Source organism: Hydractinia symbiolongicarpus, chromosome 1 (genome assembly GCF_029227915.1).
Source record: "Hydractinia symbiolongicarpus strain clone_291-10 chromosome 1, HSymV2.1, whole genome shotgun sequence".
Lineage (NCBI taxonomy): Eukaryota > Metazoa > Cnidaria > Hydrozoa > Anthoathecata > Hydractiniidae > Hydractinia > Hydractinia symbiolongicarpus.
The window spans coordinates 6897681-6909423 of NC_079875.1; the positions used below are offsets into that span (position 1 = coordinate 6897681).

The 11743-nt window shown below is 35.5% G+C and overlaps 1 protein-coding gene across 2 annotated transcripts; it reads left to right on the forward strand.

Moving 5' to 3' along the window:
• The first annotated feature begins 5393 nt into the window (after positions 1 to 5393).
• Positions 5394 to 11743, forward strand: LOC130635375 (uncharacterized). 2 transcript variants are annotated; one of them, XM_057444717.1, is made up of 3 exons: positions 5394 to 6191; positions 8731 to 9175; positions 9413 to 11743. In XM_057444717.1, the coding sequence occupies exons 2-3, from the start codon at positions 8816 to 8818 to the stop codon at positions 11207 to 11209; spliced, it is 2157 nt and encodes a 718-aa protein (XP_057300700.1). In that variant the 5' UTR covers positions 5394 to 6191; positions 8731 to 8815; the 3' UTR covers positions 11210 to 11743. The 2 variants fall into 2 exon arrangements, with proteins under 2 accessions (XP_057300700.1, XP_057300692.1); XM_057444709.1 differs by lacking the exon at positions 5394 to 6191 and having other exon boundaries at positions 7455 to 9175.

The window sequence follows — 11743 nt, forward strand, 5'->3', positions numbered from 1 at the left end:
CTTGTTCCATCTTAATGTTGGACATATAATCACAATGAAATCGAAGTGATCAAAGTATTCACTCTCTAGTAATGTTACAACGCGTCTGGATTTTACGCAGCCCGTGGGACCGACGAATAATGCCGTGTGAGGATCTTTCATGTAGTCCATCTTAATATAGTACATCCATAATTTCACCGTTTTGAATATTTAATTGAGCATCCATGATTAGATATATGTAGGCGTTTAAGGATCCCGCGGTTTCGGCCGTCTTTTCAACTTGCAGTGTGATCCCCTCGCTCGCATTTTCAATCCGTCGACCGGTCCCGTGCAGTGAGTTTTCATCTATGGTTCTGAAATCCAGCCATAGAGCATATTTCGTGGTTAGGTAGTCCGCGACCTTCACATCATGTAGTTGCAGATGTTTCTGTATTTCACCGGCGTTGCTGTCCTTTTGCTTGCCCTCTGCGAAATACTTGCATATTTCACCATAATGCTCAAACGGCTGCATCCCCTGAGCGAAAAGTTGGTTAGGCTTACCCTCAACTATGGCGGATACCTTTTTGATCTTAGGATTGTAGAACCTACCTGTATCTCGTTTGTAAGCTTTCTCTTCCTCAAACAGAACTAATATACCCTTCAGAGACTTGCACGGTGTATTGAATGACCAATTCCACGTTGTGTCCGACTTATCCACCCTAATTTGTCTATGTCTCAGAAATCTGTCGTAAAGTACGGCCATGTTTTGGTATTCATTTGAAATGAATCTGGCGAGTGTGGGTTGTGTCACAATCTCATATTCGAGAGATATGTTGGAGATTTTGTATTTAGCATCCGGCGCCGGTGCCGTGGCGGAACTCGAAGGTTTGGTAGGTGTTGATAATACTACCCTGTCATAATTGTTGAATGTTATCTCATAACACAGCCTATTACCTAATCCGGCCTGATAATAAGGAATCGTGCTATCCAACATTTCAAAATCTAGTGGTATGGTGAACTTGTTTTTGTATGCATCATAGATTGCTTTGTCCGCTACCTCCGATGTATCTTTATCCGCGGCTCCAACTCTCAGTTTCATGCAATTTTCCGTGCACCCTTCATCAAAGATGATACCTTGTCTTATTGCATTTCTTTTTTCAGACTTGGTTAACCATAAATCTCTGTAGCACCCGAAAAGATCAAAGTCATCAATGCTCAGAATCTCGGTACCCTCGAACTTGATGGCCAACTTTTTAACAATTGCCCTCCCTATGTTAGAGACCAATATTCTCTTCGTGTCGACTTTTGACTCGAGTTCAATGTCGAAACTTATTTTCGAAGTACCCGGAACAATGACATCATCGTTACCTAAATTAGGGAACCTAATCAGGAGTAACTGGTTCTGATCAATCTCACTTGGGTTGTGAGTGACAATTACTTTTTGATGCGTTCCTTTTACACCATGTGCGGTTCTAAGCGAACGCTCTGGGTTTAACTTTTTCCCGTATTCCATGCTATTCCATATTACTTTTATTTTATTTTACTTTAATTCGGTTAATGCTATTGTATCATCTGTCCGCCGTATCTCTTATGTGTAGGGTAACTGCTGTCTTCATACCACCCCATAGCACCTTACCATCCTGACCTGTGACTCTCATGGTAAGTGATTGAAGTAAACCTTTCTTTAGTTTCTTATATTGCGGATTTTTCGGTTCAATATATGTAAAATCACCACCATACTCGGATATATGATATGTCATCAGGTTGTTGCTATATTCACCATCTTTAAGATTTAACGAGTTATCCAATTCATTAAGATTAAAATGTAGTTCCGTTACACCCTCCATATTGAATATTTTACTCAACTTAGAGTTTCTAGCTAGTTGTGTTGATTTTACATCACCTCTCACGATTGAATTCAACTCCCTCCCTGTGTAGTGCTGACCCTGTTGTAACCTAACCGTGGTAACTCCGTCAGCCAAGGGTATATCTATTGGAGCTGTAGCTACATATGTGACATTATCCGAAAACGTCTCCACGATCGCAACCTCCTTTGTACCATGTGAGTTGTCTATCGGTTGATACAAATAGATTTTCTTCTCGCTATTTACGTCCTTTATTGTGATATACATTATTATATTAGAGATTGTGAATATATTTAAATCAAAGAATGGATGATATTTTCAGATATAATCCGAATTCGGCATATAAGCCAAATGGAGGGCGGGATCTTCAAATATTGGGCGCTAGGGATCTGTACAAACAGGCCATTATTGTGTCTGAAAGTGGCTCTTTCCCCGCTTCCTTTCCTAATATTTTTACCAATTATGAACTTAGTCAGAACGCGCAACGTATGAGAATTTGGAATGAGCAACCTTTTAGACTATGGCAAACCCAGCTAAATTTTGCAACTTGGTGCGCTTCAAGTGCCTGTGGTGTAAGTTCCGAACACCTGAAGTATGGTAGATCTATGGTCAGGTCAATATATCGTTTTCATGTGTATTATCACATTAGACGAATCATTAAGCGCCTGCAAACACCTCTGCCCTTTGAGAATAGTTTTAACCAATATGATAATCCCTATTCAAATGAGGAATTTCTAAAAATCTGTGGCGAGTATGATGTTGATTCCAACCCCATGAAATACAGAGGTCAGTACTTTTTCAGTTCATATCAAAAAAGACGTAAAGACTATCCAACTCCCGGGTTGAGTTATTTCACTAACGACTCCATGACGCGGTGGATTGTGGAAAAATCCGATGGATTTACAAAAACGGGCCTTGTGAAGATCTCAAGCAGTGTTAGGGCCTATGCCTATCTTGTTCTTAGTTCTCAGGCCTCGGCACGCTCCTCCATCCTTGGTAATGATTCAAGTGCTCTGACCGCCCAAAGAGTTTTTATGAATAACCTTGAAGACATTGTTAACCGTAGGGTTGATATTCAGGAGGACATTAAACGTTATCAGGATACGTTAAACTACGCTTCAAGTAAGGTTGATTATTCGGTTGGACAAGGTATTTATATGTTACCTAGTGACATGAATCTCAGAATTAAGACAGGGGTGGTAGGTTACAACAACAAGATTTTGATATCGGGTGAAGATCTTACCATTGGTATCAATCGAAAGGTCAATGTTACCGAATCGCATAAGATAACTAAAAAGAAGCCTGTAACACCCGATTATCCTGATAAACACATCACCGTACACCACGTGGATACTACAGATAAACACATTACTGCACCTTACCACAAAGATACTCCTCCTACACACGAAGATGAGAAGATCGCTCTTGTGATTGTTATGACAACGGGTTATTTCATATGGTATTTGTTTAGATAAAGATTGACGTCAATTAAATGTCAATCAAACCATAATAACAATAGAGAAACAATGCATTCCTTACATACCAAATATCCTTAGCAACGGCTACTTTCGTTTTAACTTTTTTCTTATGTAAACAACTTTCTGGTATGTAAAATATGTAAAATCCTATTGTTATAAACGTTTGATTGACAGATGGTAGATAACAAAAACTGCTTTCCGATAGAATCTATAAAGTGGTATAAAGAAATGTAATCGTGAATATAATCACAATGGCTTTTCCAACAGTTGAAGAATTTGAACAAAACATAGAACAAGTTACTCCAATCATAAAGTGGAGAGAGCTGCCTAAAAACGATATTTACCTTGTTAAATATGTGAAAGAGATGGAAATATCAAGACCCGGTGCTCTTTCTGAAAAATCTATGTATGCGGAGGTTCAAGATAGAATGGGAAATAAATATAAGACATGGTTGCCCGCAAGACTTTGTGATGAATTAAAGGATTATAGTTTCAAGGGTGATGCCTTTGTCAGATCAAATGGTCTCAAACAATCTCAAAATAATCATCAAAATCAATTCTTCAGTTATGACATTATGTGGCGCTAAACCTTGCAATGTTGCAATCATCTTTACTTGTTTCTGGTAAAGATAGACACACATAACACATAACACATAACACTATAAATTATAGGAGACGACAGATGAGGGTGGGTAGGGGCCCAGGGGACGGGGATGGGGCCAGGGGGACACGGCCGGGGCGGGGGGTTTTGGACGGATATTATAGAGCATGCCCGCTTATTTAACGTAAAGTGGTAAAGTGCACATGGATTTTATGGACTCTTCTATCGTTGATTTAACGGGGATGATCCGTAATTTAACGTGGGATGGGAAACTGCTAAGTGGATCTGTCCTAACATTGGGATTTTCCTATCTCTCTGTTTAGTTAAAAGAAATACTCAGCAATTTTATTTTGCAGCATAAGTTTTCATAACACTATTAAAATTGGTAGCTGTCTAACTGCGTTTAGCATAAGAAAGAATTTTGTTGCAGCCAAACTGCATTTCGCTACTTTCACCGTTTTTTCTCCAGGAGGTAGCTAAGGAGTCAGCCAGTTAAACACAACTTCCACATAAAAATAAATAATATTGGCTAGGATAAAAAGCTGTTAATAATAACTAAAGCTAGCTAGCCAGCTAGCAGTAGAATGCTCAAAAATAATCTTCCTGGCCAAAGATTTTTACATGGCTAAAAAACGTGACAATATATTTATCTTAACTTGTAAAAACATGCATAAAACAAATATTCCAAAAATAGAAAGATTTTAGAACACAAAAAGTTCAAACAGACCTATAAACCTAGCACTGACCACGACTACTTTCAAAACCAAAATGCCCTTCGTCGTCATGTTCCCTGGTTGGCATGTCCAGGTCGCGAAAATCTTGTATCGGTTTTTCAAAGAATGAAGCGTTTTGATTGTTAAAGTACGTGCGAGCGGTCAAAACAAAACCAATAAAATTGCCAGTAAAACTATCCTATTTGTTTTCTGTGGCTCCTGAGCGGAATAGGCGATTGAGATCACGGGGTAATTATTATCAAAAATGGCATATTAAAATAATTGCATTAATTTTAATCACTAAATTTATTTTTCTTAGTTAGTTTAATGAATAAAAGTAATTGACTTAATTAAGGAAATAAATAATTTTCCAAGTTCATGTTAATCAATTATAAAGTTGTCTTCTGAACAATCCCCCCTTGTCTCTGGAAATCGCGAAAGGACCAAAGGAATATCGATAACCCTTTTAAACACACGCACAAAATACGTTATATTTTAATGGTTACTATAAGCGTTGCACGTTGCTTAGTAACAATAAGTTTAGTTATTAAAAGTCAGATTGGAATTCAGCGAGAAAATCTTCAAAATTTAGGAAGATCTGACGACAACCTGGAATTGAGAAAGATACAAAATATTGACATTTTTTAAAGCAGTTTAATACAGACTGTGTACCAATTTTCGAAGGTAATCTTTCGACTTGATTTCTGCACACCTAACTCAAGGTTGGTGAACCTGAGCACTACCGGGTTGGAAATTTACGTGGTTTTAAAGTTGAATGGTCACAATTTATAGATAATAGACGATGACGGTATTTTGATCTTGCTGTGACACCAACTATTGTACTTGAAGTAAAGACTAAAATTATTCCTCAATTTATAAGGCGATTTTGACGTTTCAGGTACTTTCGACAATCTGATGAACCTTCTAGTGCTCTTTGTTTTTTTATTTGCATTGCTTTATATTTTATTTATATATTTTAATAATTTATTATACATTTTTTTATTGTTTTTCTTATGTTATAATGATATTTCTTGAAACAGGTGTTTAAATTGTTATTAATACAACTAGTTGAGTAAAGTTTATGTTTTTAACGAATAACTTTATATATCATTTGCGTTAAGGTGTCATTCGGCGAGTATATGTTTATTTATTCACCATTTTCTATTTCGAAATTAGTTGATTAAACTCGCTTATATTTTTTTAAACATGGCTTCATTTCTGGCTAGTTAGCTTTATTTATATAAGTGTATAAATTTCCAGCTGTTGGGTAAAATGCATCCTGCTGCGATATACATTATGCCTCTAGTAACTAGATATATTTTATTTTAACCCTATTGTTCTTGAGAATTACCACCTTGTTTATCTGTTTTCCCTGTTTTTAAAATTCTAATTCGGAATAAACCGGAATTTTTCAGGGATTTCTTAGTACTCTACTTACGCGCAAAAACCAAACAATAAGTTATAACACCAATCATATCACTAACAAAAAATCACACATTCTCAAACGCGATTTAGATGAAGGTAATGGTTTAAACACTACTAATGAAGTTACAAGAAAAAATGCTGACATCAACAGGTAAATAATTATGCTTATTTATTCCTTCATCTTATAGCTACTAGCTATAATTGTACCAAATTTAAAGTCATATAAATCACTTTTGCTAAAATGCCTAAAAAGCTCATACCAAATAAGGTGAAAGAAATCGTTTAAAATATTGTTATGACTTGACCTTGTAGTCAGAAGTAATAATACTGCTGTCGAGCTATTTTTATTGACCTACGAGAAAATACATATTACCACGGATTGTACCATAACATTTCATCCCCTCCCTCCCTTCGGACATTGCACAGTGTAAAGTATAAAGTATAAAGGCTTTATATTTTATATCAGATTCCTAGGCTTTTAGAAACCTTGTTTTCAACTAAATTAATATGTTCTTAGAATTGGTTTGTAATGAGATCCCCTATAAACATCTCCTGTTTTAAAGGCTAAGACAACCCTAGCTATTTTCAATTTTTTTGGACCAATGCCTGTAGTTAAATATGATTTAAATATATGGTGACTTTAGTTCCTTTACACAGCCCTTTTTGACATTAATGCTGATGTGATCAAAACCAGGACTTTTGTTGATTTGCAGAGAATGAAATGCTGCCTCATTTTGCAGAGTTCACCTGCGAATTTACTGGCAGAACATTTAAATAGATTAATGTTAACGTTTTTTGTAACGCTAGTAAGCAGTGAGCGGCACTAGTCCAGTGTAGCGGCACTAAATTAATGGAGCGGCAAGGAATTTGTTATAATTCTTGAGATTGTGAGACAATGAAGCTCCGGGGTGAGAAAAATAACCTCATTGACCAATTTAGGAAAGCTTTTACTAATTTTGTTAAATCGTTTTGTCATTTCATCAACGCGTGGAATAGAAAATCAAACGGTAGGTAAATCGTGGTTGTTATTCCATAGAACTTCGTATAAAACTGGATTCTGTACGGAAAGAGTGTTTTAACAAAATGCGTGTCGTCTAAAAGTAATAAGCTAAAAGAATATGATAAATAAAAGGTTCATTCTAAGAACTACTTTAATAAAACAAACAAATGCTGGACTAATGAAATAACTGATATATCAATATCATTATATCAAGGAGTTTGCCTCTTTGATTATATCAACGTTTTGGTAAGCCGCAGTTTTATAAAATAATTCTTATTCTTTTGTTTATTGGTAAGTTTCAATTTTTTTTTATTTTTTTTTTGCTTTCATTAAATATTTTATATTTGTCTGCTACTACCATTGAAAAAAATTCAATTATTGATAATTTATATTTTGTTCACACTTGCAGTTAAACAACGAATAAATGTTTAAATTTTTACTATGGTTACCCCATTTACGCAAATTCTTGCAAGGAAGTTGAGATAATTAAAGAAAAGGATTTTTTTCATTTACACTCATCTTTTAGGAAATATATTTGGGAGCTTGAGCGGTGTGGGGGAATTTTTATGTCAGCTAGACACTGTGCCACATGTTTTTCTGAGATAGAAGCCTAAATACGAAAATTGTCTGTTTTAGTAGCGTAATTGGTCGCGTGTCTGCGGAGCATTTTTTAACACCCTGGTGTAATCTATATTGTTTTAGATAAAAGATTTCAACACGTTTTAGAAACAACTGAAAAAAAATTTATTCATTTTATGACATTGATACAAGATAAATCTTCCTCTTCAAGAAGAGACAGAAAACAGGAGTTTTTGACTTCCGCCACCCAGCATAATTCATGTATTCAAAGAATGAAAACACAATACTTTATCAATAAATAACCAATATATGTTTAACTAGGTTAATCAATAGATATTTATAAAAATATGATGAGAACAATAAGAATAATGTTCTGCATTCTACATACTGAGGAGCTAACCATAAAACCAGTATACTTCATTAATACGTAAACGAAATCAGACGAAATGAAATAAATTGTTGTTTGCGAGCATTAAGATTTATGATGGAAATGATGAGAAGAATTTTTATTTCGCGAAAGAATATTTTTTTCGCTGTTGTTTTTCTGTGTGTTTTTTTTTTTTTTGTTTTGTCGTCTTTTTTAAAGCCATTTTCTTGCATTCTCTTCCCTAACCCCCACTTCACTTTCAATCTTTGGAAAGTTTTCAAATCAAGACATTTTTAATCCCCGCACTATTAATATTTTGGTTTTTACCACCCAGGACATTTTCAGATTGTGACCCCTACTATTACTGGAGGCCTGAGAGTAGATGAACAAAAACTCTCTTTTTGTCATTGCTTGGTGCCTTAGTTATATTGTGAAGACAATAGGACGTAGCAATGTCGAACCTAAAATGTTTAACAAGAATAGGGTTAAATTTGTGCATCTGAAAGGAGTCAATACCAAAAATTAAAGTCTCAAGGAGTTTTTCCATTTATTTTGTCACAAGATCAAAGGTTAATATGAGGCTCGTAGCCTACGATTGGCCATTTAAGGTGTGGCACAAAGCTAGTCTACAACACTTACATGACAGGAAGATCTTGAGGCCCATATAGTCTATATTTTTGTGTTTTTCTAAGCTGTCTGTAACTAATTCATTTAGCCAATGTTACAGTTGATCATTTTTCGTAGATTTCACTACACTTTTGATGAAACTGGGAACATCTACAATCAGGAGGATCGAAATTTTTATTGGGCTATTTTTGGCAAATTAAGAATGACTCATAACATCAGATTTCGATGGTTAAAAGCATCATTCGGACGCAAGAAAGTTGGGTTTTTCATCATTTCAATTCAAGTGGTATTGTTGTTGTATTACGGACAGTATTTATCCAAATGGAAACAGCATATTAATTCAATGAAGACACCGGTATTATTATTCTTAATGGGTGATGAAATTGTAAAAGAAATTTCTTTTATACAAAATAATTATTATTTGGCTAGCTTAAATATCAAACCGAAAGGAAAGAAGAAAGATGTAACATTATTACTTATTGTATCAACCGGGCCAAGAAGATACGACAGAAGAGCCACTATACGTAAAACATGGTGGCAGCAATGCAAACCTACAGGAAAGGTGTATTTTGTCAACAAATACTTCAACTTTTGTTGATTTTTAGTTACTTAAGTGCAGAAACCTTCCCAGAAAATCACTTACGCGCATCGATGTTCTTTAAATATCTTGCGACATAAACTTTCGCAATTTTGGCCAAAAATCGCGAAATTCGCAAATGTTTTCTGCACTTAAAAAATTAGTCTATATACCCTTGACTCAGTAATACTCATAGTCAATAATGCATTATTTTTGTCTTAGGTGGTACCAGAATGTATATTTATAACAGATGAACGCTCAAAAGGTCAAGAATTTTATGACATCATGAAAAATGAATCCGACACATACCATGACATGCATTTTCAAAACTTATCTGGTGGTGTAGAGTTTGGTAAACGATTTCTATATCATATGGTGTACGCAGTAACAAATTATAACTTCGATTATTTTCTAAGAATGGATGACGATTACTTCTTCTGTATGGAAAAGTTTCTTCACGAAATCCCAGTCCCAATGGAGAAATATTTTCACTGGGGATGGATACATGATAATCCTGGTATAACACGCCCAGAAGAAAGCATGATTTTACTTTCAAGGGATGTTATAGAATTATTTTTATCACAAGACCCTAACAAAATGTTGTGTCATCCTTTTGCAGATCAGATGATAGCTGCATGGTCGAACCATATAAACATGACGTATTTATTTAGGCATGATTCCAGATTACATCATCATCCTCCGGTGCGTGATTTACCAAACATTAAGTATAGTAGGAATATTTGCGCTAGATTTATTGGTGTTCATGGTGCTTATCCACAAGAAATGGAAATTCTTTGGAATAATAGTGGCTCACAAAAAACTCAGAATAATTTGAAAATAAACACGCAAAGTATTATTATAACTAACCCATTTAATTGGCAAATGTTTAATCTTATTTGGCGATTCGAGCCTAAGATGTGCCGCTCAAATCCTACTTGGGATACATCAAAACATTTTGTTGTACGTAATGGTACATATTCTGGAAGACAAGACGAACACAAACAATCTTATACTCAATCTGCCTCGAACGTTTCACATCTTGAAATACACCACAAAGATAAGCAACCTAGTACTCAAGGTCCCTTCAGTGCTTCGTATTCTAACAGACAATACAAACATAAACAACGTCGTACTGGCGAACCTTTAGGTGGTTCATATTCTGGAAGACAAGATGAGTATAAGCAACCTAGCACTCAAGGTTCCTTTGGTGCTTCGTATTCTAACAGACAATACAAACATAAGCAACTTCGTACTGGCGAACCTTTAGGTGGTTCATATTCTGGAAGACAAGATGAGTATAAGCAACCTAGTACTCAAGGTCCCTTCAGTGCTTCGTATTCTAACAGACAATACAAATATAAACAACTTCGTACTGGCGAACCTTTAGGTGGTTCATATTCTGGAAGACAAGATGAGTATAAGCAACCTAGTACTCAAGGTCCCTTCAGTGCTTCGTATTCTAACAGACAATACAAACATAAAAAAACTCGTACTGTTGAACCTTTAGGTGGTTCATATTCTAGAAGAAAACATAACCAAAAGGAACCTAGTACCCAAGGTCCTTTTGGTGCTTCGTATTCTAAGAGACAACACAAACATAAACAACATCGTACTGGTGAACCTTCAAGTGGTTCATATTCTGGAAGACTAGATGAACATAGGCAACCTAGTACTCAAGGTCCCTTCGGTGCTTCGTATTCTAACAGACAAGACGCACATAAAGAACTTCGTACTGAAGGACCTTGGGGTGGTTCAAATTCTGGAGAAACAGATGAGCATAGGCAACCTAGTACTCAAGGTCCCCTTGGTGCTTCGTATTATAATAGAAAACACAAACATAAACAACCTCGTACTGAAGGACTTTCACGTGTTTCATATTCTGGAAGAAAAGATGAATATAAGATGAACATAAGGCTTTATGATCCGTATCCTGAGAGATATGATAAATATAAAGAACCTCGTACCCAAGGTACCTTAGAAGTGGTTCGTATTCTAGAAAGACATGATGATTATAAGTAACCTCGTACCCAGGATCCATAGGTGACTGCATTCCAAAAGACACAACGAACATAAATATGACTTGCACTGAGGGTCCTTATGGTGGTTCAAATTCTGAAAGACTGGAGGATCTTAAATAACGTTGCAACCAACATTACATTGTCATTGTGTGTTGTGAGACTTTTATGATGCGCTTAGTACATTGCATTGTTGCTTACTTCTTGAAAGACTCTCCGTTCCACTGAGGTTACTAGGTTAGCTGTAAGAACAAGAAGTGTCATGGGATAGATGTGATGCATGAGAGTCCCTAAGCAATTTGCTTTACTTTTGATGTAATTTAAGGGCTAGTCCCTTAGCAACTGGATTGCTTAATAAAAATGTGCAGCTAGCACCTAATAAGACATTAAATGAAAACCAAAATGTCTTAAAAATCGGAATACAAACGTTGGATATTTTTAGTTTTTGTTATTTAAAATTATTACATAAAAGGTGAATTTGTTATAATTTTATGTTTTTATAAACAGTAGAAAATAAACTCAGTAAAGTGTTTTTTAA